This window comes from Labrus mixtus, chromosome 4, assembly GCF_963584025.1.
Source record: "Labrus mixtus chromosome 4, fLabMix1.1, whole genome shotgun sequence".
Classification (NCBI taxonomy): Eukaryota; Metazoa; Chordata; class Actinopteri; order Labriformes; family Labridae; genus Labrus; species Labrus mixtus.
In genome coordinates this window covers 10,560,229-10,587,600 of record NC_083615.1, presented here as the reverse complement: position 1 = coordinate 10,587,600, position 27,372 = coordinate 10,560,229, and the positions used below count along the sequence as shown (strand labels likewise).

General features: G+C 41.3%; 1 protein-coding gene across 1 annotated transcript in view; it reads left to right on the top strand.

The window, feature by feature from the left end:
• Window positions 1-4,642: 4,642 nt before the first annotated feature.
• Window positions 4,643-27,372, top strand: part of nell2a (neural EGFL like 2a) — an 88,460-nt gene continuing 65,730 nt past the window's right edge. Inside the window, exons 1-7 of the mRNA XM_061035816.1 lie at window positions 4,643-5,058; window positions 5,312-5,440; window positions 16,011-16,161; window positions 18,366-18,539; window positions 21,614-21,710; window positions 25,360-25,432; window positions 27,020-27,102. Of these exons, the coding sequence (XP_060891799.1) occupies window positions 5,007-5,058; window positions 5,312-5,440; window positions 16,011-16,161; window positions 18,366-18,539; window positions 21,614-21,710; window positions 25,360-25,432; window positions 27,020-27,102 (759 nt within the window). The 5' untranslated portion in view covers window positions 4,643-5,006. The remainder of the gene's footprint in view (window positions 5,059-5,311; window positions 5,441-16,010; window positions 16,162-18,365; window positions 18,540-21,613; window positions 21,711-25,359; window positions 25,433-27,019; window positions 27,103-27,372) is intronic.

Below are 27,372 nucleotides of genomic sequence, written 5' to 3'. Positions count from 1 at the left end.
TTCCACCACTCGAACTTAATATCGTGAATGGAGGGCCAGGCTCTATGAATCAGGAAGACAATGCGCTTAGCTTAGCAGCAAACTGGCACTTTGTGTGCGGTGTCTGTGCCCCAGAGGAGGAAGTTTCTAATGTGAGCCCCACAATTGTGTGTCTATAGAGTTCTAATGAGCTTCTGTGCGCTGAGTGAATGGCTGTGGGCCTTTCACCATGAGGACCCAATGAGCCAGCTCACTGCACACATTCACAATGGGATCCAGGAGGAGAGGGAGTGTCTGTGCGGAGCAACAGTGCTGCCTGGGCAGTCTATAAAACTTCAGCAATGGTGTACCATTGATTCGATGAAGAGTACGACCGTATTTAGCTGGTAACATTTTTAAAAAAAACCTATTACAGGCTTTCGTTCATACTTAGCTGTAATTTTTCCCACCTACAAAAGGAATTTTTCTATGAAGTGATTTTTGGTTAAATGCACCTTGTTCTTTTCGTGTGGGTAGGGTGAAAAAAGAGAGCTATTTTTTATAATGATGTAAGCCTGCATGCTTACTCGTACCCTGGGGGTCGTGCAGTAGCCAAGTTAAGAGAAAACATTAAGAAGTATGTCAGCATATGGCCTTTGGAGCATGTTATACTCATTAGAGCTGAGCAGTTTCAGAGGGATACAGAGCTAATTAACAGGGTTCAAAAAGTCTCAATTTTTAGAGACTTGCTGCTACTCTTTGAGCCCCCCCAAAAAAAAGTTGTCTCAAAAGAATAAACACTCCTTATAATGTTTCTAATACGACTTTTGCACAATTTATTTTAAGGATGCTATATAAAATGTATTATTTTGAGGAAAATTAACAAAAAAAAAAAAAGTTTTTAAACACTACTCAAAACTCTGTGTTTGGATAAAAGTGTCTGCGAAGTGAATTGTAGAATTGTAAACATTTGGAATTTTTCTTCTCTTTTTAAAAACAATTTCAATATTCACTGCAAATGTTATCCTCACAAAGCTTCTTTATTGCTCCACTGTCATTTGGAGACCTCTTACAAGCAAAAAAAAAACCCACCCACATAGATATTCAACATGAGGACATAACTCTGTAGTATTAGGAGAAGCATGTTTCTCTTTTTGTCTGTATACAATCACACATTTGAAAGACAAACAAACACCAAAGCCACAAAATAAACCTTGTTTATGGTCTTCCCTTACTCTCTGTTGTCACATCTCAGACATGGTAGTGGGCCTACTTGAGTCACACCATCTCTTATATCCAAATATCATATCCAAAGATTCTTTCAGAAGCACTTCATAATAAGGTATTCATACTGTTGATATTCAAGGGAATGGATGTAACGGCTCATAAGTCAAAGAGATATCATTACACTGAGTATAACAATAAACCTTTCTTTGCCACAACAATCATTGAACCTTTTAAGGGAGTTCAAAGCCGGTTTTGTTTGATTCACTCCCTCTCTGCTGTGTCCCTGCAGCAACGTTATGTCGGCCGAATCTGGGGCCATCGAGCATGTAGCCCTGGGATGGTGCTAGAGTGACACTGTCTGTTGTTTCTCAGTACTGCTTCTCTGTGATACCGTCACTGCAGTCCTCTGCTGTGCACACAAGATGGCACTGGCAGAATGAGAACCCTCTGTGCGTCAGTGTTGTGACTGAGAGGACAGAAGCAGAGTGTGTTCATTTTAGTGTGTTTTCAAATTGTCTTTGGAAATCCTTCTTTTTCAAAAAATGTTTTTTCCCGTTTTTACCCACCAACCATTTAACATTTCATGTAACCATTTTTGGATGACCCTGATGAAGGCCACAAACCGAAATTGCTTCGGTCTAATTTGTTAATAAAGTTGATCTTCATACTACAAGTGTTGCATGACTTACCAATTTGGCATTTTAGGACCTGACTTCAACTTACAAGGCTTTTTGCAGTCATTGCAACCTCTTATGCAGATTTGGAGCTTGAATGTATAAATGTGGTTTTGAAATTACACCACCCATGCTCTACATTGAACACAGTTGTGGTATGGAGTCCTACTTCCTCATTCTCTCCTTGTTTGAATTGATCAAGAAGTCAGCTGTGGTTGAATTTTGAACCCAGCAGAGACAGACAGATGTAATGAAGGATGTGTAGAGTGTGCAGTTTTGATATGATTAATGAATACCTGATTTGAGAGACAGGCCAGGTCAATATGTCATGGAATTATGCAACAGATGAATCCCTGGAGAGACCTGTGGGAACAATAGGGATATTTATTGCACATTGATTAGAATCCTGGCACTGCTACTGCAAACGATCCCTTTTTTTTGGTCCATGGCATTAGTATTATTTTTCACATGATAAGAGTGAAAAGCGATTAAGCCCTTGTAGGTCCTATAATACATCATCCATCTGGATCTTTTAGATATGAACGAGATGACATCCACTGTTCCCACTGCCCTTGCCTTGAGAGATTCATTGTGTGTGTGTGCATGTGGGTGTGAGCGCAGCAGGACCGTGTGAGGTTATTACTTTTCATTCTTGGCTGGGCACACGCTTTAATGACTCTTATTTTCCTGATGGCACTTTAGGAAATGACAACTTGTGGGTAATACAAAGTAATTACATTTCCTGTGTCTGCACCCAGAAGACTTCTAGTAATATAAATAATGAATGGAGGGGTTGGAGGCCCTCTAACACAGCAGATGTGACACTCTGCCACTGCATGAAGGACCATGGCCATGCCTTTGTTTTATTCTTTGGACCTATTGACAAGCCCCTGACTAGGAGTGGGATTAGTCAATTCAGACTTATTTGAATCAACCTTGTAGTTGGCATAGTTAAAACTATAAATGCAGTGGTGTAAATCCAGGGTCAACTCATGAAAATGGAGCAGTTTTTATTATGCACGTATCTGTTGGCCTTCACTTGTAAATCTACCTTCATAGACATGAACTGCCAAACAAAACACAATCCCAGCAGTCCGGGGAGTTTTTTTCTGGACCTCATGAAATACTTGGGATGGCCTCTGAGCAGACTGTTTATAAAAAGGCTTTCGATTCATGTCTATCTGGCAGGATATTTATTGAGATTCTGGGGAAATGCAACTGTTTATCTGCCTCTTTTAAAAAAGAAAATTTAAAAAAAGCACCACCATGGTATGGCTGCTGATAAAAGGGTTGTGTTTGGACATGCTAATTGGTCCCCTGGATGAAGACGATGCAAGAGGAATAAAGAAATATTCTAAGCACATAGCATCTGTGCTCTATAAGAAGCCATTAACAAGGCTGAGTCACACAGAAAGCCAAGCACTACATTTTAATTTGTGTGCGCACCACCTGCCGGAGAGATGCACACTATAACTTATAACTATAACTTTACTGGATGACTTCACTAATTCATAGAAATGAACTTAATGCATACAAGAGCTCATTGTTCTAATGGTTGGGCGTTGTGTTATGTCAGACATTTTTTGTTCGACCTCTTTTCGTCTTTTGAGCCTTTTCAGTAGCAGTTTTAAATCTTTGAAAGGCTTCACATATCCGGCTGTCCCCCCCACTGCCTGTCTTTAAATCAAACACCTTTCTTATCCCTGAGCTTTTGCCTCGCATGAGAGTTGGCTTTTATATTTTTATTTCCTGTCAGTCTGAACACTTTATTGTTGTTTTTATATTGGTCTCAGTGTTTAATGTGTTTTTTAATGTTTTTTTTTATGTTTGATTGTACAGCAATTACGTCTACTTTGGCTTTTAAATTGATTTATTTACTGGTTTTAAAAGCGCTTTATAGATAAAGTTGGATTGGATTTTTAGGATGGACAAGACGGGTGATATAAAAAAGGAGAAAAGAGCACCCATTTCTTTGCGTGAATATACAAATTTACACTTCAAAACATCACAATGTGACCTCATATAACAGCAGTATGGACACACCAAAAAGGTTTAAATGTTTGGGGACTCAGTAGAACAGAAAATACCTCTTAGATGAGGGTTGGAACATCTTCAAGGTAATGGAAAATCTTTTAGATAGCTTTGGCACGCCCGACACACCAGATCTTCTGTCATAAATTGACTTTATAGTTCAACATGGAAAGCGAGATACAAAGATATACAGAGGTAAGGTATTGATTAATTATTATTATAAGATTATATATAAGCTTCATTCTTCATCTGGAATACTTGTAAACAAACTTCTTGTCTGCTCCATTGAACTGCTAACCATTAGCTAATGTATCATTTGACTGTAAATACATGTAACAATGGCTCTTTTTGACTTATTACTTTGCCAGATGTACGGACATAGATGGATAAATAAAGGTTTCAAGGCATGCATTCAAGGAATTATGCAAGTAACGTTCTGTAAATCATTGTTTCCAAACAGGGATTTAGATCTGCACTTCATTTTTCTGCTCTTGTCAAAAGGCGTGGCTGCAATGAACATGAGCAGCCTGGATATGAAGTTTTTCCCTCTCTGGCCACAAGGGGGCTTCGTCGTCCCTCTTTCTCTCTCTCTCTCTCTCTCTCTCGCTCCCTCACTCCTCGACATGCCTCCCCCTCCTCCCCTCCCTGCCCTGCTCCTTCAGCTCTCTCTCTCTCTCTCTCTCTCTCTCTCCCTCCCTCCTCTCTCTCTCTCTCTCTCTCTCTCTCTCTCTCTCTCTCTCTCTCTCTCTCTCCCGCTGCTGTCGGAGCGTCTGTTCAGCTGGTGGAGCAGCAGCGGCAGCAGGCAGTTTGCTTTGTGCGTCCTCTCTCAGCCACCTGTGCCGCGGATGGTGCTGATGGAGCACACCCTGCGTTACATGGAATAATTTCCTCATTGTGACATCTTTTTCTTCTTCTGTCAGGAATTTGCATCATTTTTTGCATCACTGGGCATCTAAAGTTGTGGTGATGATGCCCGGACCGCTCCGCATTTGGGATTGGTGATCTATACAGCCTTCTGCGCGAGAGGAGAAAACATCGTTCGCATGTGATTGAACAACACTGTCTCTCCGAAGTGGACATAAAACATGGACTAATTTATTTTTTTACACATTCACCATGGGATTATTACAGCTATTTCTGGTTCTCGGCGTATTTTGCATCTCCTCAGGTAGGACACAGGGCAGTCCCTGACTGCACTGTAATATATCTTACAACATGTAGCATGTATGAAAAGATAAACATCAATCAAATATGTTTCGTGTTGGATCATTTTCCATCCAGTCGCCGTCATTTAACAGTCCAGTTACCTCCCATCTCTTCCACTGGCACCGGCAGGGCTTTTATTATAGCATCACAGGTGTCCTTGCCTCCTAATAACAATGACGGTCTTTTTTTTGTTTGTTTGTTTGTTTGCACATTAGTTGTAGGTTTTGGGGTTGACCCTGCCCTGCGAATCAGCGTGTTTGATGAACTATCTCTTGAAGAAGGCTTTGATGGAGTTACTCAGGTCCAGGGCTTCCACAGCGAGTCTAGAGCTTTCCACTTCCAAGGTACAGTAACACACACACACACACACACACACACACACACACACACACACACACACACACACACACACACACACACACACACTTTCCTTGTATTTTCCTTCATAGATAGGAGATATAAAATTGTCTAGATGAGGTGATCAGCATGGTAATATGCAGGGCTAGACTGCTTTTTAAATGAAGTGCCTTTCTTTCATTGTGTCTTAAAAGCTTGTAAATCTAACAGTGATCCACAGATAATCTTCCTCTACTGAGACATTTTTGCTAAAATGTCAGATTATTTGATGACACTGTTGCTCGTAAGGTTGTCAGATGTTTCCATACTTCAACACTCTTGAATACTACGCGTTTCATAATGACACAATCCCTGCTGTTTTAATGATAGACATAGCCTACTATTGCAAAGTACCGAACTTTTACAAAAACTTCAGATCCTCTAAGTCATCGTTTTAACTGAAAGCAGCTGGGAGCAAAAGAGAGACAGAACCATCTAAATTGCACAATAAGTTGGCAACATTTTGGTATCGAAAGCGTTGAAATTCAAAACAAGAAATGATTGGGTACCTAGGGCTTGTATTTATTTTGTCATGGTATCAATGTCATTTGAGTTTTACTAGAAGTGTATCAAAGTAAAAAAAAAAAACTGGTATTGTGACACACCTAGTTCCAGGGTCTCTTCAAGATTCACTAGTCTAAGAGACTGTAAGCACTGGCATACAGTGGATTCCAGCTCTGTTTGCAGACATAGTTTGGGGCCCCTCAGACTGCCACCTGCCTGAACAATAGGGAATGTTGGGTCTGGGGGAAAAAATGGGGTGAGCAGAGGGGGGAGAAATGGGTGAATCATGCAAAGGAATCATAGAAAGACTGAGTATAATCAGATTAGTCCAGGACAAACCCTCAGAGATATAATGAGGGTGATCGGGCCCCTTGCAAGTGTTTACCCGCTTCTTTGAGTGTTAAAGCAGTGTGGACCCCTTCTATGAACTCAGTGTGAATAGGAAGAGAAGGGAGTTAGGTGTCTGTGTTTCTAGTTGGAGACTTAATCTATGGCATTTGGTAAATGGCACTGTACAAAAAAAAGTTTTCAAAAAATGCAGGGCCAAGCTTGATATTTTTATTCACTGTACTGTTTGGCCTGTGTTACGCCTCGGATGTCAGGCCCTCATTACAATTCAAATCAGACCATTGACAGCCCCAACAAAGTCAGCGATGGAGACGTCCATCATTCAGCCAAAAGTAGCAACGCAGGAAATAACTTTAGGCTCCAAGATCAGCTGTAAAACCAGAGACACATCTTTGCAAGGGGATCATCTCGCCATGGATCACAAAATGTACCAAAGTGACAGTGTTGTGTTGGGACGGAGAGACACCACAATCATTTGTCGACAGTTTTCCGTCTTCGCACCTCCTCACTGGCTGGTATCTTCTAATCTCGCTGCACAGCCGCTGAGACAGCAGCACTTCTGCATGGAGCAGCAACTCCAGCAGCTCTGTGAAGGCAGGCCATTTGATGTCCTCTGTGTAGACAACACTCAGAAGTGCTCCACGCGGGAAGAGGTAGAGAGTGAGGGAGGGGGGGGGGAAGAGGAATACAAGAAAGAGTTATAAGGTAGAGAATGACAGAAACAAAGACAGTAATAGGAAGAAGCTCCCACTGCTTTTGGCACCTCTTCATTACCCTCGCTTATTTCTCTGCCTCACCTTTGCTTTGCACATTCAGATACCCTGGCGGAAAGTGAAGGCAGAGGTTTTATTTATGGCAGAGCTTGCCTCCATTCTTCATTTGGGATGTCTATGTTAAGTCAATGATGCTGGGCGAAGAGGGAGGGGGGGGGGAGGAGGCAGGGCTAGAGAGGCTTACTGGCAAAGCAAACCTGGGCCTCTGCATGTTTGTGATCAGAAAATAGACAAGGAGAGGCACATAAACCGGGAAAGGAGAGCAGAGAGAAAGAGGGAGGGAGCAGAGCTGTCTGCCAGCTGTTTGATAGACTCTGCTGATTCCATATGTATGGATGCTCGGCTCGGCTGGCTGGGACCGGCAGACAGGCCCACGGTGACATTCCGACGCTCATTAGATGGCAGGCGGAACACATCCACGGCCGTCCTCGCCACCGCCTGCCTGCCCAAAGGGAAGGCTGTTATCTCTGGACGCAGAGGGTGGAGGCAGGAGGAGGCATGGCTGCTGAGAGCTGCAAGAGACGAAGCAGGGCAATTCACATGTGTATGTGAGCATGTGCACGCATAAGCAATTCACTTGCTGCCTGCTGTATCTTTATATCTGTCTGCCAAAGTATGTCTTTTTGTGTCTGAGATAATAGAAGAGCGGTGAGCAGCGGGGGGATTTTCTGTTTAGCGCACCCCTGCTGATGCTTTTGAAGGTAGCTGTCAGCGCTACACTGCATGGCATTAGGAGAGGTGGACCTAAGGGAGGGAGGGAGAAACGCCCCCGGGCTACGCTCCTCTCGCGTCCTGATGCCAGGTGATGCTCATCCCAAGCCGACAAATAAGCACATCGTTAGCACCCACCCACCCCCTCCTCCCTCGTCCATGCTTTTTTTAATATCTCCACATCCAGATATCTATCTGTCTCTGTATAAACAAGCACAGGGGGCCACACCCAGGAGCAACCCCCCCCCCCCCCCCCCCCTTCCCCCAACACACATACACCCACTCTCTCTGCCTTCTCTAGCTACAAAACTCATTCCAAGTGCAAACAACACAATTGCTCGAAGCATCCTTTCAGCTGCAGAGCACAACTCCCCTGTCATTGTATCTCTGTGTGTGTGAATCCTGTCTGTCTCGAAAGCATGTTCTTGCTCGGATTGTTTGAACACTGCCGGTGAGGTGATTCTGTGTATGTTGTGATTATATCCCCGACTGCAGCGACACTCAAGTGTAACAGGATGGAAGATGCTCATTTGTGATACAGCAACACTATTGAGTGTGTGTTTTTGCTCGTGAAGACAGAGGGAGCGCATGTGATTGTGAGGTTGTTTCTCCTGCATTTATCTGTGTGTGTGTGTGTGTGTAGAGCAGACATATAAGTGTTTGAATCAGAATGAAAATGTTGTGTTTCCGCAGCAGGGGTTACACTTGACAGCTGCTATTACACTGGTGCAGCAAGTATACATGCACTGCAGACTGAAGCATCTATAGGAGGATAGCCTCTGCACTGTTTGATGAGTTGTACTGAGCTGGTTCAGAAGCTGCTGGCTCGTGTCTAAACTCCACACTTAAAGGAAAGACAAGAGAGCAACTTGAGAATGAAGCTACTAGAATCAATAAGGTTCATTTAAATGAGGTTAGTGTTACACTCATGCTAAATCTTTGTGGTCTATTTATGCTGCAAGGTGCGTTGGATAAGAGCACTATCAAATGGAGCACACACAGTGCAGCAATGTTTCCCAAGTTAGTGATAACTTTGTCTCATTACTCTTCCTGCTGCACAATGCACTGCAAAACTCTCGATGATGAAATACCTTCCGATACCTTGGCTTGTGTTGACTTAATGCAGTTTATACAGTGCACAGGAGTCTGCTTGCAATTTTTGGATCATTGAAAAACAAGTAATTATCCAATATTGGGTGTCGAGGACTTTGATTTTTGTTGCCGTGGTATCAAAACAGATATTTGTTCCGTTTTATTTTGACTCATATCATAAGTTAAACAATTCTGGTATTGTCACAATGCTAGTCTAACGCCAAATCAAGATAAACCTTATGTATAGAAATTTGGTAGTGTCATGCAAATGATTACGTTCATGCATTAAAACCGAGCTGCAACCTCAGGTGTTGAAAAATGAAGCCAGTGTGGAAGTGCAAAATCCTGCAGTTTATCGAGGGTCCGCTTGAGGCTGGCTCCAGGAGCCCCGGGACGTCACATACACACCACAGCCAAAAATGCCAGTTTTACAGTAGAAATCAGCATGTTTACAGCCTGGTACAAAAAGCGATATTGGTCTGATTAGGTATTTCCCTCTGCGTAGCTGACCTGATTGACACGATGTAGCTGTTTGTCAGGAGGCTTAAAATCCACCTCAGCTCCAGCTCTCGGCCTGTCGTTAGGTTGACTGAAAGTTAGGCTGAGACAGGATTTCCAGCATGGCGGCCGCTGCCGATGAGCCTCCGGAGCCCCCTGCAGTAACAGATGGATGACGTCACTCAGGCTTCGTCCATTAATATCCACAGTCTATGATCAAAACAGAGTAATTAAGCATTATGCCTGCCAGCTGCTTCTGTTATTTTTCATAAATGGAGTTTGACTTGTAGAATATAGTGTAAGCTGTTTTTAGACCGTTATAAACAGTGGTTTTCTTAACATTTTTGCTTCTTCTATTCATCTGCGTTGATCAGTAAATATTTTAAACAGGAGTCATGAAATATCTTTAACCCCCGATGATGGTGAGGAGATTAAAAAAACAGATGCCCAGTACTGAGATGTCTACATAGTCAGTGCGTTAACAGGGATGATGGTTGCTCTGAATGTGCGTACCAGCTGCTAGGAGATCTCTTCCCATAGTGATCTTAGTAACAGTAATAGATTGAAACTTAGCATACTTAGCTAATATGATGCTCCTGAAGTCTGAGTCAGACAAATCAGTTGAGGGTTTATTTTCTAGAAAGAGACAGGATGAAATTTGCTCTTTGTGCTGCTCAGACAGTGTTTCCTTGGTGAGCTGCTGCAGAGGGATAGTGACACAAAGTGGGGGATTGTAAAGTGGAAACTGCTCAACTGATTTGTGTAACTCAGACTAGAGTAGTCTCATAGCTGAACCTGCAGAGGAAGAATACCCTTTTTCTTGGCAACTAGTGTAGAAATACTTTTTATTCTGTCTTTCTGTCAGAATATGACACCTCTTTTTTTAAAAGCGTATTCAACTTATCTGTGATTTTTACTGGGAACGTGTAACATCAAAGACATGAAATATGTTTTTCTGGGAGTAAAAATTTGAGTACTGAAAGAGATGCTTGATTTTTTTTTCTGTTTCATCTTTAACCATCATCGTTAAGGGGGAAACTCTTCCATTTCTCCAAAAAAAAAAAAATCCATTGTGTAAATTCAAGAAGGGTAAAGAACAAAGTGTGAGGAAACGATTCAAACAAAGCAACAGTGAGTTGTTGTTTTTGTGTGTGTCAATTTTAGAGTAGCAATCTGTCATATTCTTTGTTGTTGCAAGAAAGTAGCTCCTTTGTCATGAAGTTCATTTTGATTTGTCTTGGAAAGATGTTTTTCTTTTTTTTTAAGTGCTAAAATCTTTTACATTTTTTAGAGGAGAATACAACTTTATTTGCTCAGTAAGAGACAAAATGGCACGACATGTTTTGTGTCATCTTTGACAAGTTGCACATTTCTATCAAGGCAAAAAAAAAAGACCGGTCAAGATAATGTTATTATGTTAGTCAGCATAACTGTTCTGTGCTGCTGATTTTGCGGTTCGTTTTGTTGTGTGTTTTCCAAAGAGTTAGCCAACCTTTTCCAAACTGTTAACTGACATCATCCCAAACTCCCCGTGGTCTGAATGTCTTTTACTTGCTGTTTTCTGGGGCGCGCCCCACCCCCCCCCCCAACCCTCAGGGCAGATATACAGTTAGGTCTGCTGGAAAGCTGTCATTAGCCCTGTGTATGTGTGAATGTCAGACAGGCGGTCACTGGAGAGGTGATCTAAGAATTGGGGAGAAATTGCTGGCCAAAGCAGTCCTGGAGGTGCCCTTCGCTCGGTTTAGTATTTGTTCCAGAAGAGTGGAGAGACACAGTGGGGGGCAGTCTGCCGAATGCAGATTGACTGAGCGTGGGGGAATATCCAGGAGCTGAAACAAGCTGCTTTTTGGGGGGCTGGTATAAGTATTTATGTGTGTGTGCATTCATCATTCATGATTCTGCATATCTCAACTTTTTAGCCGCCTCTCTTTGTATCTACTCAACGTTTGGAGCTGTACACCAGCCAAGATGTCTGCATGTGCCCGTCCGTGTTGCTCCCTCTTCTGCACCTGTTAGTGCATGTGTTCACAGACTCAGATGTGTGTGTGTGTGTGTGTGTGTGTGTTGACAGTAATGAAAGGTTTGGAGTTTGCTGCCGGTGGAGAGTTTATCATTACTCTAATCCCTCTGGAGAGATATTCTCTCGCCGAACCCTCCCACACGTATCCTTCTGTGCGCTCAGGCCGACAGATAAAAATGTGTTGTTTGCAACATGCTCTGTCATTTTCCAAACAGAAAAAAAAATGTTACGCAATGAGAAAATAACACATTTTCACTTGTTTTACTGCAGCATTGTGTCCCCCCTTCCTCGGCTGACTGGATCACTGTGTTGATTCCGGCCCCCTCCTGGCTCTGTGTTGTTGAGTGCAGCTCATCGTGGCTCGCTCACTCCTAACTGGTCGAAAGACGGCCAATTAAAAAAAAAAAAAATAGTTGAAGAGTTGTTGCAAAGACGTGGGAGGTGTCATCTCTTTCTGTCAATCCACCATAAAACTAAAGTGAAATGACTCTTAATTCACGTACAAAGTGCTTAAGATCTTCTCATCAAATATCACTTCACTTATTTGCAGCCAGTACAGATAAGATTTGTACTTTGTGTATAACATTTTTTTATGAATTTAAGCAAGAGTACTGCACCAAAAACAGACTTGAAAATATGTTAACATAACCACGGGGCTATCACAAGTGAAGAGGCTCATTGTTTTCCAGCATTTTATATTATTAAAGGGCTCTATTTCATGAAGTTATTTTGGATTTGTTTTGGAATAGCATGTTCAAATTACATCAAAGCTATGCTGTTCTAATGAATTATTGACATAGAATAAAACTTTAATACTCAATGAGGGACAAAATGACTCCGAATTTGTCTTTGATCTATAACCGTCATCACATTCTTATCTGGTGTCAAAGGAGCCAAGACAACGCAGGTGATTTACAAAGATGAAGTCCTGCTTTGTTAACATAATCCAGCTCACACAGATTTCTTGTGAAATACAAGATAATTCTTCTTTCCTTGAAATATTTTGCTGATTTTTGCAGTAAACGCTCCTTTAAGACAGTTTTCTTGGGAAGGACTGAATAAGAGAAAAAGGGGAGGGGAGGGAGGGGGGGGGGTGTTCTCTTTCTTATGTGAACGAGTCCATTGTGTAAATACAGGCAGAAGTGAAAACAATGTGTGAGAAAAGGATTGTAGCAAAGCTGGGTGTATCCTGACTCAAGCTGTGCTATAGAGCACCTGTACTAAATGCTAAATGTGTGTGTGTGTGTGTGTGTGTGTGGGGGGGGGGATTACAGCTGCGTGGGTACTGGTGGTCAGACAAAATAAAACCACATTAGACAGTTTAAGATTAGAAGTGAAGCTGAGGGATGGAAACGGTATCCTGAGTGTGACCATTAAAGCACAATGTACCCAGGAGATAAGATTAGCTCGTAGCCAAAAGCTGCACTTCCTAGAGATGCTATTGAGCCCGAGGCTTTTGAAGATCTCTAGTCAGCTGATAGAACAGCCTTAAAAAAAAAATACAGTTTTCTCACAATCAACCGGTCCTCGGATCCAGTAAACATGCAGGATTCGTGACAAGAGCTGTGGTATTGTGCTGATAAATGTGCTGATTTGAATTTCATGCGCTACATCATCATTTTCCGGCTCTTTTGAGTCAGAATTTCACATCTGAGTGGTCGTTAGGTAGCAGGTGGCTGCCCCATCCAGGCGCCTGCCAATAGATAATCGACCGAAGGGCCCCCCCTCAGCAGGGCCACATTGATCTGGCAGAAGAGGAGAAGCTGGCCCTCTCCTCACAGCACTCATCTGCTGCTCTTTCATGTGTGTGTTTTTAGGAATGCAGAGGTATTCCCGCCTCAGCTGTCTTAATATTCGTTTTAGTGTGAGTAAAGGGGTTTTCAGATCATCACGCTTTTTCATATTACGCCACGCAGACCAATCTCATCCCTCCGTCTGAATGAGAAGTTGCCTCCACCCCTCCAATCCCCAGGAGTCCCATTTGAAGAAGCTCCATTCCCCTCAAAGTATATAGACCAGTGATGAGAGTCATCCACTCATAGATCAAAGGGGCGCATGGCTGAAGAGCGGCCCAGTGTTAGAGGTTCCTCCGTCCTCACCATCCCCCCCCCCCCCCCCAAACTCATCAGCCTTCTCTCAGTGCGGACCCCGCCCTGGCACCTGCTCCCACTGCACACATTCTGCTCATGATTGAGATGTCAGCGTTCTCTCTGTTCAACACATGGCATAGCAAAAGTGTTTTTACCGTTGTCTCTTCTTATATATGCTTCTGTTTTATTACTTAATAATACCATAATATACTGGAAGTTAATTTGATATTCAATTAGCTAAGATGAAAAAATAGATAGTTTCATACAGTGCAGTGTGTGGGTGTATGGAGACATTTTTATGCTGCTATGGATTGGACTTTATCTATAATTGATGAACAGCAAAGAGCAAAAACACTCTGATAAAGGACTCACAAATGCCGCTTTGAATAATTAGAAAATATTTCGGGTCCAAGCACAAAGCAAAACAAAATCATTTCCACTCCTTTTTGAGATTATCTTCAACCGTGTTCATTTGCTTTATTAGCGATCTGTTGATGGTGGCAGATTATTGCTAGGCAGAACTCCTGTTGCAGTCATGGACCATCTGTCCCACCTCAGCTAATGACACTGGAATGATACTCCCCTGGCAAATGCAAAATGCATGAGACTGTGCCCTGTGTATTTCCTCTGGTGAGCAACAAATCTAGGGAGCTTTTTTTTGTTTACACGGAAATAACTTGAAATATCTCCCCGATGGGTTTAAAAGCCTGAAAAGCTAATGCTAACATTGTTTGTCTACACTGAAAGCATACGGAGGAAAGTATTAAAAAAAACAAAAAAACATGCTCCTCTCTGCAGCACCCTCTCATTGTATCCCATAGAGCCGATGAGTACACTATGCCAGTCTGCATCATGGCATTGCTTCCTGTTTCACATTGCATTGTGTTAATTGGCGCCTCCCACCAGCTGGAAGTAATGTTAATACACTAAGGAGAAGCCGCCACGCTAGCTTCCTGGAGCGCTTAAGTGTGCCAGGGCATCTTGCATGCATCCCATAGCTGGAAGTGAACTCTTTGATGTGATTGCTTCTGAGAAACGTCATCATTTATTGATGCTTCCATTAAAGTAGCATAGACGTCTGTGTAGAGTCGGAGAGGAAGGAGGCTGAGCTCTGGTGGGACCAGGAGCTTACGAGCTAACAACACAAAAAAAAAAAAATGCCCTCCTATCCACACCGGCATCGTTAGCCTTTCACTTACTCTCCACAAACCCTCGGCTTTCGTATATCTCTCCTCCTACAACAAGCCGAGGAGAAAATGTTTGATCCACTGGTCCAATTTTCTGGGCAGCTGAAAGCAGCTAGCATGTTTGGGTCAATATTTGGTAGCATGAACTTGTTATCTCCTGTATACAGCGAGTGAATGACTCGACTTCCTGAGACCACTTCAACTCCTGAGTGGTGGCTGGCTAGTTTCCAATTTTTTACACATTCTTGTCATCATTATACTTAGTTCAACCTTTTTAAGAACAGTTTTTATTAGATTAAAACACTCAACAAACTTGCAAATGAAAGAATCATTTTAGTTGCCCTATTATCAAGCGATGGCTAAAGCTTCAAATTTGAATCCTTTAATATTAATACTTACTCAAATTTTAACTAGAGCTATACATATTTTAAAATGTAAAATCTAACATAATATGTGATTTAGTTGTATTATTTACACATTTTTCTATCTCCAAATGTTGTTCATGTTGGTTTATCCTTCCTAACTTCATATTCATCAAGAGTTTATGTGGATGCATCAAATATTTACAGCGTATGGCTGGAGAAATCCCAACCCAATGTTCTCCGGTTTTGTACTGCAAGTTTCTCTGTTTAATATTTTGTCTTCTTAAAATGTCGACGACCTTGTTTCACTTCACTACAACATGTTTTGACATATTTCATCCTCTACAGAGTATTTAAACATCGCTTATTATTCCTGAAGAATATTACAGCTGCATTTCGTTACTGTATTTTTCCACTAAACCCCAGGGTAGAATTAAGAAAGACTGTTGACTTTCACTTTACCAAGAACAGAAATAATGTTTAGATTTATGAATTGGGATTTGATTTATATGCACATAAAATCTGTAACATGTTGTCTGATTATTGAATACATGCAAAATACTTACCTGTGATAAGCTTTTATGTTTTTAATTTGTGTTTATATTTTTCATATTCTTCAGCAGCAATTCAAAGCTAAATTGTGAAAAGATTCCTTATTAATTTTTTCTCTATATGTTACACAACATCCATTGTATGATATAAGAAATCATGCGTTTAAAAAAACATAATTAGTTCAGGATTTTATACTCATAACGTTGATGTTCATTTGGACTATCAGTTGCTGCTGAACGTTCAGGCAGCAGCTAGCCGTTTGTGTTTGCATGTGTTAATGAGAGACATATTAAAGTGCTTTGGATAAATGTGCTTTATAAATGCGAACCATTCAGACATTTGAATAATATCTTTTTTTTTTCTGTTTGAATTCTCCTGCAGGCTCCTCCAGGGAAGTGGTGGCTCCGGTCGAGGTCTCAGAGCAGATGGTCCAGAAGCTAAGAGGCAAGAATGAGTTTACTGTGCTGGTGACACTGAAACAAGATCACCTCAACTCAGGGGTTATCCTGTCTATTCATCACTCTGAGCACAGGTAAGAGCACTTCATGTTTCACATTATTTTAAATCTCTAATACATATTAAACGGGTAGCCCAGGTTTGGCAAACCGTTTAAGGTTGAACCTTTGCTATTGGGATATCCTGGTTGAATATTTATTTTAAGTAGGGGTGGGATGGGGCGCCAATGGCCTCTGTACCTACCTAGGCGTTAAGTATGTAGGCTATCGCCCTCTAAGCATGTGGCCCGGATTCAAATCCGACCTGCAGCTCCTTTTCTCGCATGTCTCTGGTTTTCTACTTTATCCAATGTCACATCAAATAAAGACTTAAAAGCCCCCAATTGCCTCCTGCCTTGTGTGATACAATTATGGAATCACTGGTGCCAAATATCAATATATTTTAATTTGAAGACACAAGGCATTCTAAACAGATTTTCCTGCTTTGACTCACGACGCCATCACTTCATGACTCCTCACGGTTATGCTTATGACATGAATGAGGGTAACGTGAACAGACTTTTTTATAGCCAAAGAAGACGACAACAGGATAATGTCGGACAGCGCTGAAAATAAATTGAAGAATGAAGCGTGATAAGAAGTTAAACTGACACCAAATTCCAGTGAATAAATACCTAAAATTCTGCAATTAGCCTTCTTTTAGGCAATTTATCGTCTTCAGTTAAGAAGTCTTCAATTAAACAGATATTGCGCTATATTATTATATAATTGCAATATATCGTTCATTAATGTATTGTGATATTTTTGTTATTGTTGGCCGTATATTATATCGTATCGTGACTTACCATGCAAACACCCCTAAGTTAAAAAAAATGCAGTATATATGGTGAAGTTAATTTGACATGCATTTTCTAGCAGTGTGAGGCTGAGGCAGAGCTGTAATGTCAAATAGATTACAGTAAAACTGTCCTCACTGATTAAGCATAGTTAGCTGTTTTCTAAATTCTAGTCCCACTCTTTGTTTTGTCTTACCAGCTGTCCGCACCGTGTCGATTGAAACCTGAATGTTTGTATCTTATTATTTATTGTTTATTTGGATCCCTATTAGCCACTACCTAAGTAGCGACTACTCTTCCTGGGGTCCACTCATCCAAACATGAATTTAAAATCCACACAAATTAAATTATAAAAAGAAAAAAGTCCGAGACGGAACAGAAAAAGAATCTGATGAGTATTTAGATGTTTTACACGCCAGTCCAGTAAACAAAAGCAAACCACCCTGTATGCCAGGGTATTATTCTTCACAGTCCATCAACGATCCAAACATTGAGTCTGCAGCCGTGGATTGAAAACTGATGAGACGCTATCTGCAGTTAGCATGCTAATGTCTTCCATTACTTGGTGGGAGCTGAGCCGTTGGATGATCAGAACAGCAATCTGAATCCTGCATAATGCGTTGATTGAACAGTTTGTACATTAAAGTCAGTCCTGAGACGAGAGCTCGCGGGGATGTTAATGACTTTCCCTGCCGCTGATTAGCTTTCCCAGCAATTCATATGCGACAAAGCAGCGCTGCATGGTTTCATTTGGAGACGTGGCAAGGACTAATTCGGCGTCAGAAGTGGTGGCTGGGTGTGTTTATGGTGCCAGAATGAATGTACATGTGCGACAGGAGGGGGAAGTACATCTATCAGATCTGGTTTGCAGATAAACACTTCCATGGCTACACTTTGCTTGAGTGTCTATTTTTCTTCAGAATAACGTTTCCAATAAATAAACCAAGTTTCAATCAGTCTGTCTTTAAAGGAGGTGGTGTTGAGTGTGTTTCGGCAGCTCTTTCCATTAGTGTCACTATGCTGCGTGGATCTCAGTGGTGTGGAGACGAGGGTCCTGTTAGAATACTAATCTGCCGATGTAAAGGCTTGAACCTCCACATTTAAGTGTTGCTGATGTTGCACTTAACCATATAGTGCCATTATGCCGGACTAGTGATGTGAATAAACTCTAAATGGTGTTGCAAATCTGGCCAGATGTGGGTGCTCTGCTTATAAAATGAGGGACTTATTATCTCTTTGCACTGTGCTAAAGTAACCCTGAGTAAAGTCATTTTAAGTGATGCATTCAGATTTTTATGCCTACAGAAATAAGGGCTGAGTCCCAGTAATGAGACTCTGATGCAAAGAGGACATGCAGTACATTGCAGGGAATGCAAATGATGGAGAGAGACTCTCCTTTTTGTGGCTGTTACTAGACGCAGGCTTCTGGTGATTTTATCCTGCAGGTTCCTGGAGCTGGAGAGCAGCGGCCAGCGCAGTGAGTTGCGCCTCCACTATCGTACCAAAGGCCAACAGGCCCACACGGAGGTGTTCCCTTACAGCCTGGCTGATGACCAGTGGCACAAAGTCTCTGTGGCTGTCAGTGCCACTCATGTCATACTACACATCGACTGCAACAGGTAAGCGACCGCTGATGAATTTTCATTCAGTTTAAAGATTTTAAGAGTATATTTGTTGTGATTTGGGAGAATAAGAAAATGAATTGCTGTGTTGCAGAACACAGAGTACCCTCCTATGATGCAATGATCCATAGGTGTTTTCGGACTGCAGGAACTTTGTCATAGTTCTAGGAACCGTTGGAACCCTCCACCATTTTTATTGATTCCGCAGCGCAGGAACTATGAACTATTCTAACCCCGTTAAGAGGAACCTTTGTAGCGCCTGCTTCAGAGTAGGTACCATGGCAGTGCGAATGCAGACAGAAAATAAGTCCCCATGGTGTGTAGTTCCCAGAGAACTTAGTGGATAGTTCAACTTCAAAAAGTCCCCAGAACGGTTTGGTCTGAAAACACCTTATGTTCAACTCAGTCCTGTGAACCTCTTTATGTATCATTACAACATTGAGTATGAGTAACATGAATAGACTCGATTAATTCAGTTTTTGTGGCAGAGCAATACTGTTTCATTACATAAATTTGCAAGCTCCCAGTGTGATATACTTGCTCTCTTTCTCTCTGATTGAACATTTTAAATCACAGAGAAACAAACCAATGATATATTATTGAATCTGGGGTGTTGTTTAACAGCTGACAAAATGTTAATCAGTGCATCCCTGCTTTACATTATCTTTTGCTGTCACAAAGCATTTATCTTTTGCTTAACTATTTTTAATTTAAAATTTTGAAACAAATCTACAAAGTAGTGGATGAAATGGCTTCAGTAGGAAACATAGCCCTGCTGTATAGATGATACTTAAATATAAATGTTTAGTTCTGACATTGTAGTGTGACAAAGCTGTCTTCAAAAGTTGGATTGTAAGAGTTTGCTGACATTTTTTTAATCACATTTATACAGAAAGGTAAGAGGTCAAGAATTCAAATGTGAAATTATGTTAGCAAACGTAATTGTTGTACTTAACACGACCATCAAGCATAATGCAGAGTTTGCATGGATTCAAGCAGATGGAAAATGGGAGAGTGAATATCACTTCAGTGGATGTGACTGAGAGAGGCCTGTGTAGAAGAGGCCTGAAGAGAATGCCTGTCCAAAAGGAATATTATGTTAACATGTTTTGATGTCCTCAGAAACAGAATCTACAACAAGAAGTTATGAAGCTCTCTCAAAGAGAAAACACGTGATCTGGAAGACTAGGAGCTAAACACGTTTTGTTTTGCCGTCCTTTTTCTTTCATGGGCTTTTCAGAAGGTGTTCCTGTATCCATAAAAACTGCTTCATATGAATAGAGGCTACAGCAGAGCATTGGCATCACTGAACACAGTTGTCAGTTTTTAACTGGGGGGGGGGGGGGGGGACATACTTGTGCATCCTACAGCCCATTTGGGCAGACACAGTGATGTCTATCAAAATATAATCTGTGACCTCCCCTAAAGGATGAACTTAAATAAGGCTAGCCTTCATAACTATCCTCCTCCTCCTCCTCATTAGGGTTTAATGTGGGCTGGAGGCTGCCCAGCTTTCGTTAACTGGTCTTTATAGCAAGGTTGGGAAAATAATTTTGTGTTTAAACATCAGCTATAACCACCAAGTCCCAAAAAGGATCCAATGAGAGCGAAGACATCGAACATCTGGACTAAAAGGAAAACAAAGCGTAATAACGGGCAGTCAGATACTTGGTGTAATTAGGTGTAATTGTGTAGTCGGGTGAGTACATTAAATGGAACAACATCACAGACTTGAGGCTTTGCAAACAGTGACATCCAGAGCAGGTAACCTCTGTCAGCTGTCTGATTTGAAATGACTCTAATGCAGGTTGATGGATCACACCATGCGTTGACCCACATCATGTGTGCATCTGTGGTGTGAAAGGGGTGTTACTGTGCGAGTGTGAAGATCCTCCCTGGCACAGAAAAAAAAAAAAATGAAGCAGACGGTGATGCCATGTGTATCGCAGACCGCATGTGACCATCTGAAGCGTGCCCAGGAGAAGGGTTAACAGGAGGATTTAACAGGCCAAGACCCGCAGAGCAGAGAAGGGCTGCAAAATCTAATGTATTTTCAGCATGGTGATACGAACACAGACAATACATACCAACCAAAAGAGACACTGAATTCAATTGCAATGATTATACATCTGTATAAATCTTACTGGAGGGAAATGGGTGTGCAGCAGCCTGTAACTGGTTTGTACATAAAAACAAAACAAAGAAATAGCATAGAAGATCAAACTTAAATTCTGATATATAAGATGCTCACATGCACTCAGCATGTGAGCATTTAGTCCATCATCAAATCTTGAATACATCAGCCATGTGTTAACAATATTTGGCCAATTAGACAAAGCACCAGCTAGCTGTTGGCTAACTGTCAGATAATTTAATGTCAATTTGGTGACGGCTCGGAGGTTAGCGGTGGATGAGTAGAGAAGAACGGTAAAATGCTGTCAATGAAGACCATGTGCTGAACTATTTTGGATTCAAGGCAGAGAGAGGATTTCATAAACAGCTCCTGCGAGGAGTTTTTAACAGTTATGAACCAGACTGAGAATTAAACTGATGTCTCTATATGTCCTAAAAGAGAAAAAAAAGACCAACAGAATAAAGATTGAACCTTTCTTCATAGTGTTTTGTTATTTCTGAGACAGCTGAGGTGGGGTAGATGTCAGACAGAGCACCTCGCCAAAACAGCCTTTTGTTTACATTTCCCAAGACATTTCACTTTTTAAAGGAAGCTGGATGAGATTTTTTGGGGGGGTTTAAAAAAAAATCACTACAGGACAAAATCACTACAGGACAAAATCACTACAGGACAAAATCAGCAAGAAACTTCATCCACAGGGGGCGCCAAAATCAACACAAACTGAAAGCTCCTCACAGGATCTACAAATAATATCATTTGGTCATCGCAGTGTCAAACAATGCTGTCCCACACCGGAGAAATGTATCATACCAATAAGGCTTAGTTCAGAGTGAAAAATATTCTTAATGTGAATAGAGGGTTAAAGAATACAAGAAGTTCAGTAACGGGGCCTATAATGTGCCGTGATTCTTTAAAGCATTCTGTATTTATTCTGCAGGATCTATGAGCGGGTGGTGGAGGCCCCCTACATGGACATACCTGAGGAGGCTGCCTTCTGGCTCGGACAGAGAAACGCTGCTCACGGCTTCTTCAAGGTGAGCTCTGCTGCTGCACAAATGTCCCCCTCTCAGTGCATGAACATGGATGCTTGGCCTGATGTGTGATAAATGATTCAGAATGGCTAGAGCGAGTAATGCGTCTTAGCAGCTTTTTATCCCCCGTACTCGATCTTGATTTATACTGTATCTCTCCCCCCCCCCCCCCTCTTTGTGTGGCTTGTTTGCTTTTATTTATTACAGCTGTTGGATTTAATTGTGTGCATTTCTCAAGGCTTACCATTTTAATTTGAGGGTTGCACTGGCTACCCAAGGAATAGACTACATTTTTTCCGTCTTTGTTGTCATTGTTTGTTCCCTTTTCCCTTAGTCTGCAGCTAAGCCCAGTGCAATTATCTCTGCAACCCCCACAGCGCTGATTTGGGAGAAATCATTAAATAGCCTCTGGACTGTGCTCATTAAGCTTAGTCTATAGTATTGTTTATAAGGCAGGGAGTCATATATTTTCTCTCCTGGACTGGTCCGCACCGAAAATGTCCCACCTGGGGAGCCATGTTTGGGCTAAATGTCAGCTCACCAGCAACTCAAACTATTTTAATCAGTCTGCAGTGACTGCTGTGTGCTGGATGTTTGTGTGAGTGTGTGTGTGTGTGTGTGTGTGTGTGTGTGTGTGTGTGTGTGTGTGTGTGTGTGTGTGTGTGTGTGTGTGTGTGTGTGTGTGTGTGTGTGTGTGTATATCTTGGTGTGTTTCAATGCTTTACACATTGTGACCAGGCTGTTAGATTTCCTCCATGTTAATTGGTAGATAAAAGAAGTCTTGGAGGTCACACACTAATCTCGTCACATAGCTGCATGTCTCCTCGCCCTCTCTCTGAAGCCCTGATTAGTTGCTAGGAAGGCTTGTCTCCTCTTAAAACGCCCTGCTTCATTAGTGCACATGCAAACACACACACACACGGACCAAAAGTCAATGTGTGTATGTGGGTGTCAGCTGAAGATGAGGAAATCATAGCTCTAACAGCACTCACAGTGAAGACTTGAATCAGAATGAGTGTTTCTGCACCTATGCTTCACAACACAAAGGATATCGTATTTGCAGTCCACACACATCTTACGGTAGATAAATCCATTTCATCTTACTTAACCACTGTCCAAATTTGTCCTCGATTTGTATGCTGATGGGGTAAATTTGTTCTACATCCTTATCTAAAAGATTGAAAACAATTTACTTTTAATTCAGGCAGTCCCAAATGCAAAAAAAAAGAAAAGAAACAGCAAACAACCTTTTATTTCTCATGTCAGATTTCATTTTGAAGTTATTTTTTAATCTGGCAGGGTAAATCTTTTCGTGATTGTTTGTGTTTTGGAGAAAATTACTTTTGGTAATTTCACTGCATCAGAAGTGATTCAGCCCTCTCGCTTTGCCATTTGTTGTTTTTCACAAATTCACATTTCCGGTACAGATGGAGCCGGGCGTCGAAGGCATCCCACGTGTAACTGCGGGCGTACTGCAGCAAGTGGAGAGTCACTGACACAGAGGAATCTAGTTTCAAAAAGTTTTTTTTTTTAAGTCACCAGAAAGCTGCAAAGAAAAGTCAAGCTTCTGGTCGTGTTGATGCGTTACAACAGAGGGCTGTCTTAAAGAAAGACAGCTAAATGAAACACGTGTAAACAGTCCTGTTCTGTGGAAAAGATTTCAACCTTTTCTTTGTGGACTATTTTATCTTTTCTTCTATTTAAAAGTAATAATAGTTAAAGGGGCTATATGTAACTTTTTACATGTATAAATCGTTTTTTATTTCCCATTAATAAGCGAACGGTTAACTGATGTGAAAAAGTAGATGTTCACTGTCTATCTGTGTTGCCTGTATAAAAAGTTTCCCCGGGTCGTATTTTCCGCGAAAGCTCCAGGAAGTGACATTTTATGCACTTTCTCAGCGTCCTCCTCACTCCACTCCGCTTACAGAGATCAACAGTACAAACTCATCACACACTCCCGGTCTTCACCTCCACAGCCAGAGGCCGTCTTCCACACACTTCTACCCGTCTTAAGAGCTCTCAAAGGTGGACAAACTCATCACACACTCCTGCTCTCAGCCAGTGCCTGCCGAGACTGTCGTTTGTAGGATGGAGAATGAATACAGACACACAGACTCCTTCACAGACTTTCACATGTGTATGACCACTTACCTCCTCTGTAAACATTATGCCGGTAAATATCCAGTGTTTCACGGCCGATGATGATGCTCGTTTGTGTACGTACGAGCACGTATGACGAGCACGCGAGGGAGAGCGAGCAACAGGTTACTGGTGCAGTTCGCCTAATGGCCATGCGGTATCGCTACAAACGCAGTATTTTTGAAAGTTACATATAGCCCCTTTAAACATAGATTGATATAATATTCATTGTTGTACCACCCTGTCAGTTCAGAAGTCATCATCAACACTACTTTAAACCTCTTTATACACTTATTTGTGATGTTTGGCAACAAGGTGACTTCACCCATTATTACAATTAGCATTTGACCGTTATCTGTCGGATCATATGAGATCATCGAGGTGTGTTGTGTTTTTTAATTTAAGTTGGTCCACACTTTGTTTCATATATTTAATTCAATGTATTTTTTTTAATATAGTTAGATAATTGGCTGATCTAGATCTCTCTTTAGCTCAGTATTATGTCATAATGATGATGAAGTGATCAAGCATTTTTTTTTAACAAGTCTTAAAATCTGCTTGTTACTGAAATTCTACCAAATCTGACATTGTTGTTTCAAATAAGCCAAATAACTAAAGATAATGGCCCTCTTACTGTCAGGTCACTATGACTTAAACTCGATGCTTACTGCAGAAATATGATCGAAAATGTGTACCGTGACTGTTAGTGCATCCATTCTTGGCTCTAAGGATTTCTTACAAAAGATTTGTTCCACACAGTCTGCGTTTATTTCAGCTCGTTGCTGTGAAAACAAATTGGACGGGAAAGACAATTTGAAATGCAATTTCTTTTAAGTTGCACCCCTCCTACTCCTGTAAAGGAAATAAATGCACTGAAGGAATAAGATAGGGCCAGGTTACCATGGCAACCAAGTATCAGTGTGTGGATATATGTGTATAAGTTTGTGTGTGTACAATATGTGTTTGGGGCTTGGCTGCAGGACTAAAGAAACAATCAATTGGTCATTTTTATGAATTATATTGAATCTGTTTGTGCTCATCAGAAGGAAAGAAATCCATCTTTACTAAAACGTAAACATCATTGGTTCAGTAAAGGACCAGCTGGTGCACAGTTAAGATATTAATTTGATCCAGCAACAACGCACGAGACATGCAATCCCTAATTCACCTTCTCTATATCTCACTAGCTACATTTTAAAATCAATTAGCCCTCGCTCAGACTCACTGCTGTTTCTCTTTGTTCAGTTTGATGATTGCAGCAGTTGCCGCACCGCTCATGAACAGGGTTGTCGGTTTTTTTGTGTGTGCATGTCCTGCTTATGTCTGATTCTTTGTTAGATCATGTGGAAAATGTGACAATAAGCACACTTAGACAACACCGTCCCTGTGGGTGTGAAGCCGCTTACTACACATTAACATGCTTCATCTCCTTTTCATTGCATGTCTGCCGTGTGTGAGCTGTTTTTCTTCTTCATCTTAAAGTTTGGTGTGTGCGGATGTTTTTGTGCAGGGAGTGATGCAGGACGTGGAGATCCTGGTGATGCCACAGGGTTACATCTCGCAGTGTCCCGATCTCAACAGAAGTGAGTGCAGCCTCTTACTTCATTCATTTAAGAAGCATATCACTGAGTGTTTAATTGAAAATCACCTCTGGTGCTTATTTGGCAAAGCACTTGATTTCACTGGTTTTGCTTTTTTTTTTAAAATTTAAATTCTAGAAAGTGTCTGAACTCACTGGAGTAAACGAGCCTTAAAACAGCTTAGCAGATGAGACACAATCTTTCTCTCTATGAAACTTTGGATGCTAAAATGTTTTGGGTTCATCAGTAAGAGGGAAAATTCCCACAGTATCTCCTGTCATAGCTCAGACAAACTGCAGCTTGATGCAGCTGCTTTGACAGTCATGTAGCAAACGTTTAGGGGCAAAACAAAAACTGGATGTTGGAAACATTTGCACTGCAATAACCTACCTTCCAAGTACTGATACACCTCTCCTTGGATGTCAGGAGTATTCCTTTTAAAGATGGCTTTTCTTTCATGGCCAGTTCCACCATGGTGTCTGTTGCAGCTCATCATGCTCAACCACAAACTATCCTGTTGTGCAGTTTGTTTCAGACAAACAGTTTTTCATGCTATCCGGGAAAAAACACAAACATCTCACAGTTTATAAATGATTTTCACAGGGATTTAAAGTCCCCACGCATCTCAAAGTGCCCAGAGGACACCGCTCACTGCTGTTTAAAGTTCATGATGTCTCATTGCTAGGGCTGTAATAACATCAAAATCTCACGATACAATAATATCACAATAAAATAAGTCCATGGTATGGATCAAATCAGCTGATCGCAGATACAGCCTCTGATTGGTAAACAGACCAGAACAAGATCTGTATAGCAGCAACAGAAATGACACTATTTCACTGAAATGTATAAATACATCATGACAGATGACCTCTGTTTTAGGAGGGGATAGACAGTCTCTGAAAAACACCGATCTTCTCAAAGCTACTGGCTGTCGCAGAAACACGCACAGAGTTTATCACCATTACAATTTATGTCATATACGACAGCGTCAACCTCTCAGCCGCTGGAGCATCCACAATTTCAAAATTGTCTCCCTGTTCTCCCTTCTTACCTACATGGGTGTCCGCCATTTTTCGCTTAGCTAAGGAAGCGAGCGGACGGCAAAGGATGATGGTCTCTGTAGTTCCTACCTGCCTCCGCTCTGCTCCACTGAGGCTGAAACAAAACTACACTTTTTTTCCCAAAGTAGTCATAATGTCACAGGTCCACGATGGTGTGGAGACACTTTTGTTCCTCTTGATATCAGGAAATTGACGATACAGTTATAGCCCTACTCTTTGCTGAGGAGAAGTTCACAAATCAGAAATGCATCCAGTATAAGAGAGGGAAGTGAGACAATAACATTTACCTGCAATGGTTAAATGATGCAATGTTGTATGATGATTTTATAAACCAATTTTGGTAGAATTCCTTTATTTGTCTTGGTGAATCGAAAAACAAAATATAAATATTGGTTCCGTTACAATTTCTTTTGTGCTTCTTTTCTTTTAGAATTCTGTCTTCATTTTTAATGATCATATATAATCGTAAATGCAGGTGACTGATTTACATGTACTAACCTACTCTGTATTATCGCTTATGTCCCAGCATGCCCTACCTGCAATGATTTCCATGGACTTGTGCAGAAAATCATGGAACTGCAGGACATCCTCGCTAAAACATCCAGCAAGGTAAAGTAGTGTGAATTCAATATTCTTAATCCAACATATAATTCATTTATTACATTTTGAATTAAAAAAAAAGATCAGTCATACATGTTTTTAGAGAACTGGCATAACGAGTCCACATGTCAGTAATAATAAAAGAGAAGATTAACTGTCCCAGTGAGAAATTTGCCTTGGACTTCCTGGTGCTCTGATGCAGTAACAAAATATCAAAGTACATTCATTCATCAGTAAAACATGTCAGTTAAACAGTCATTCATTTCTGTACATAGTAAA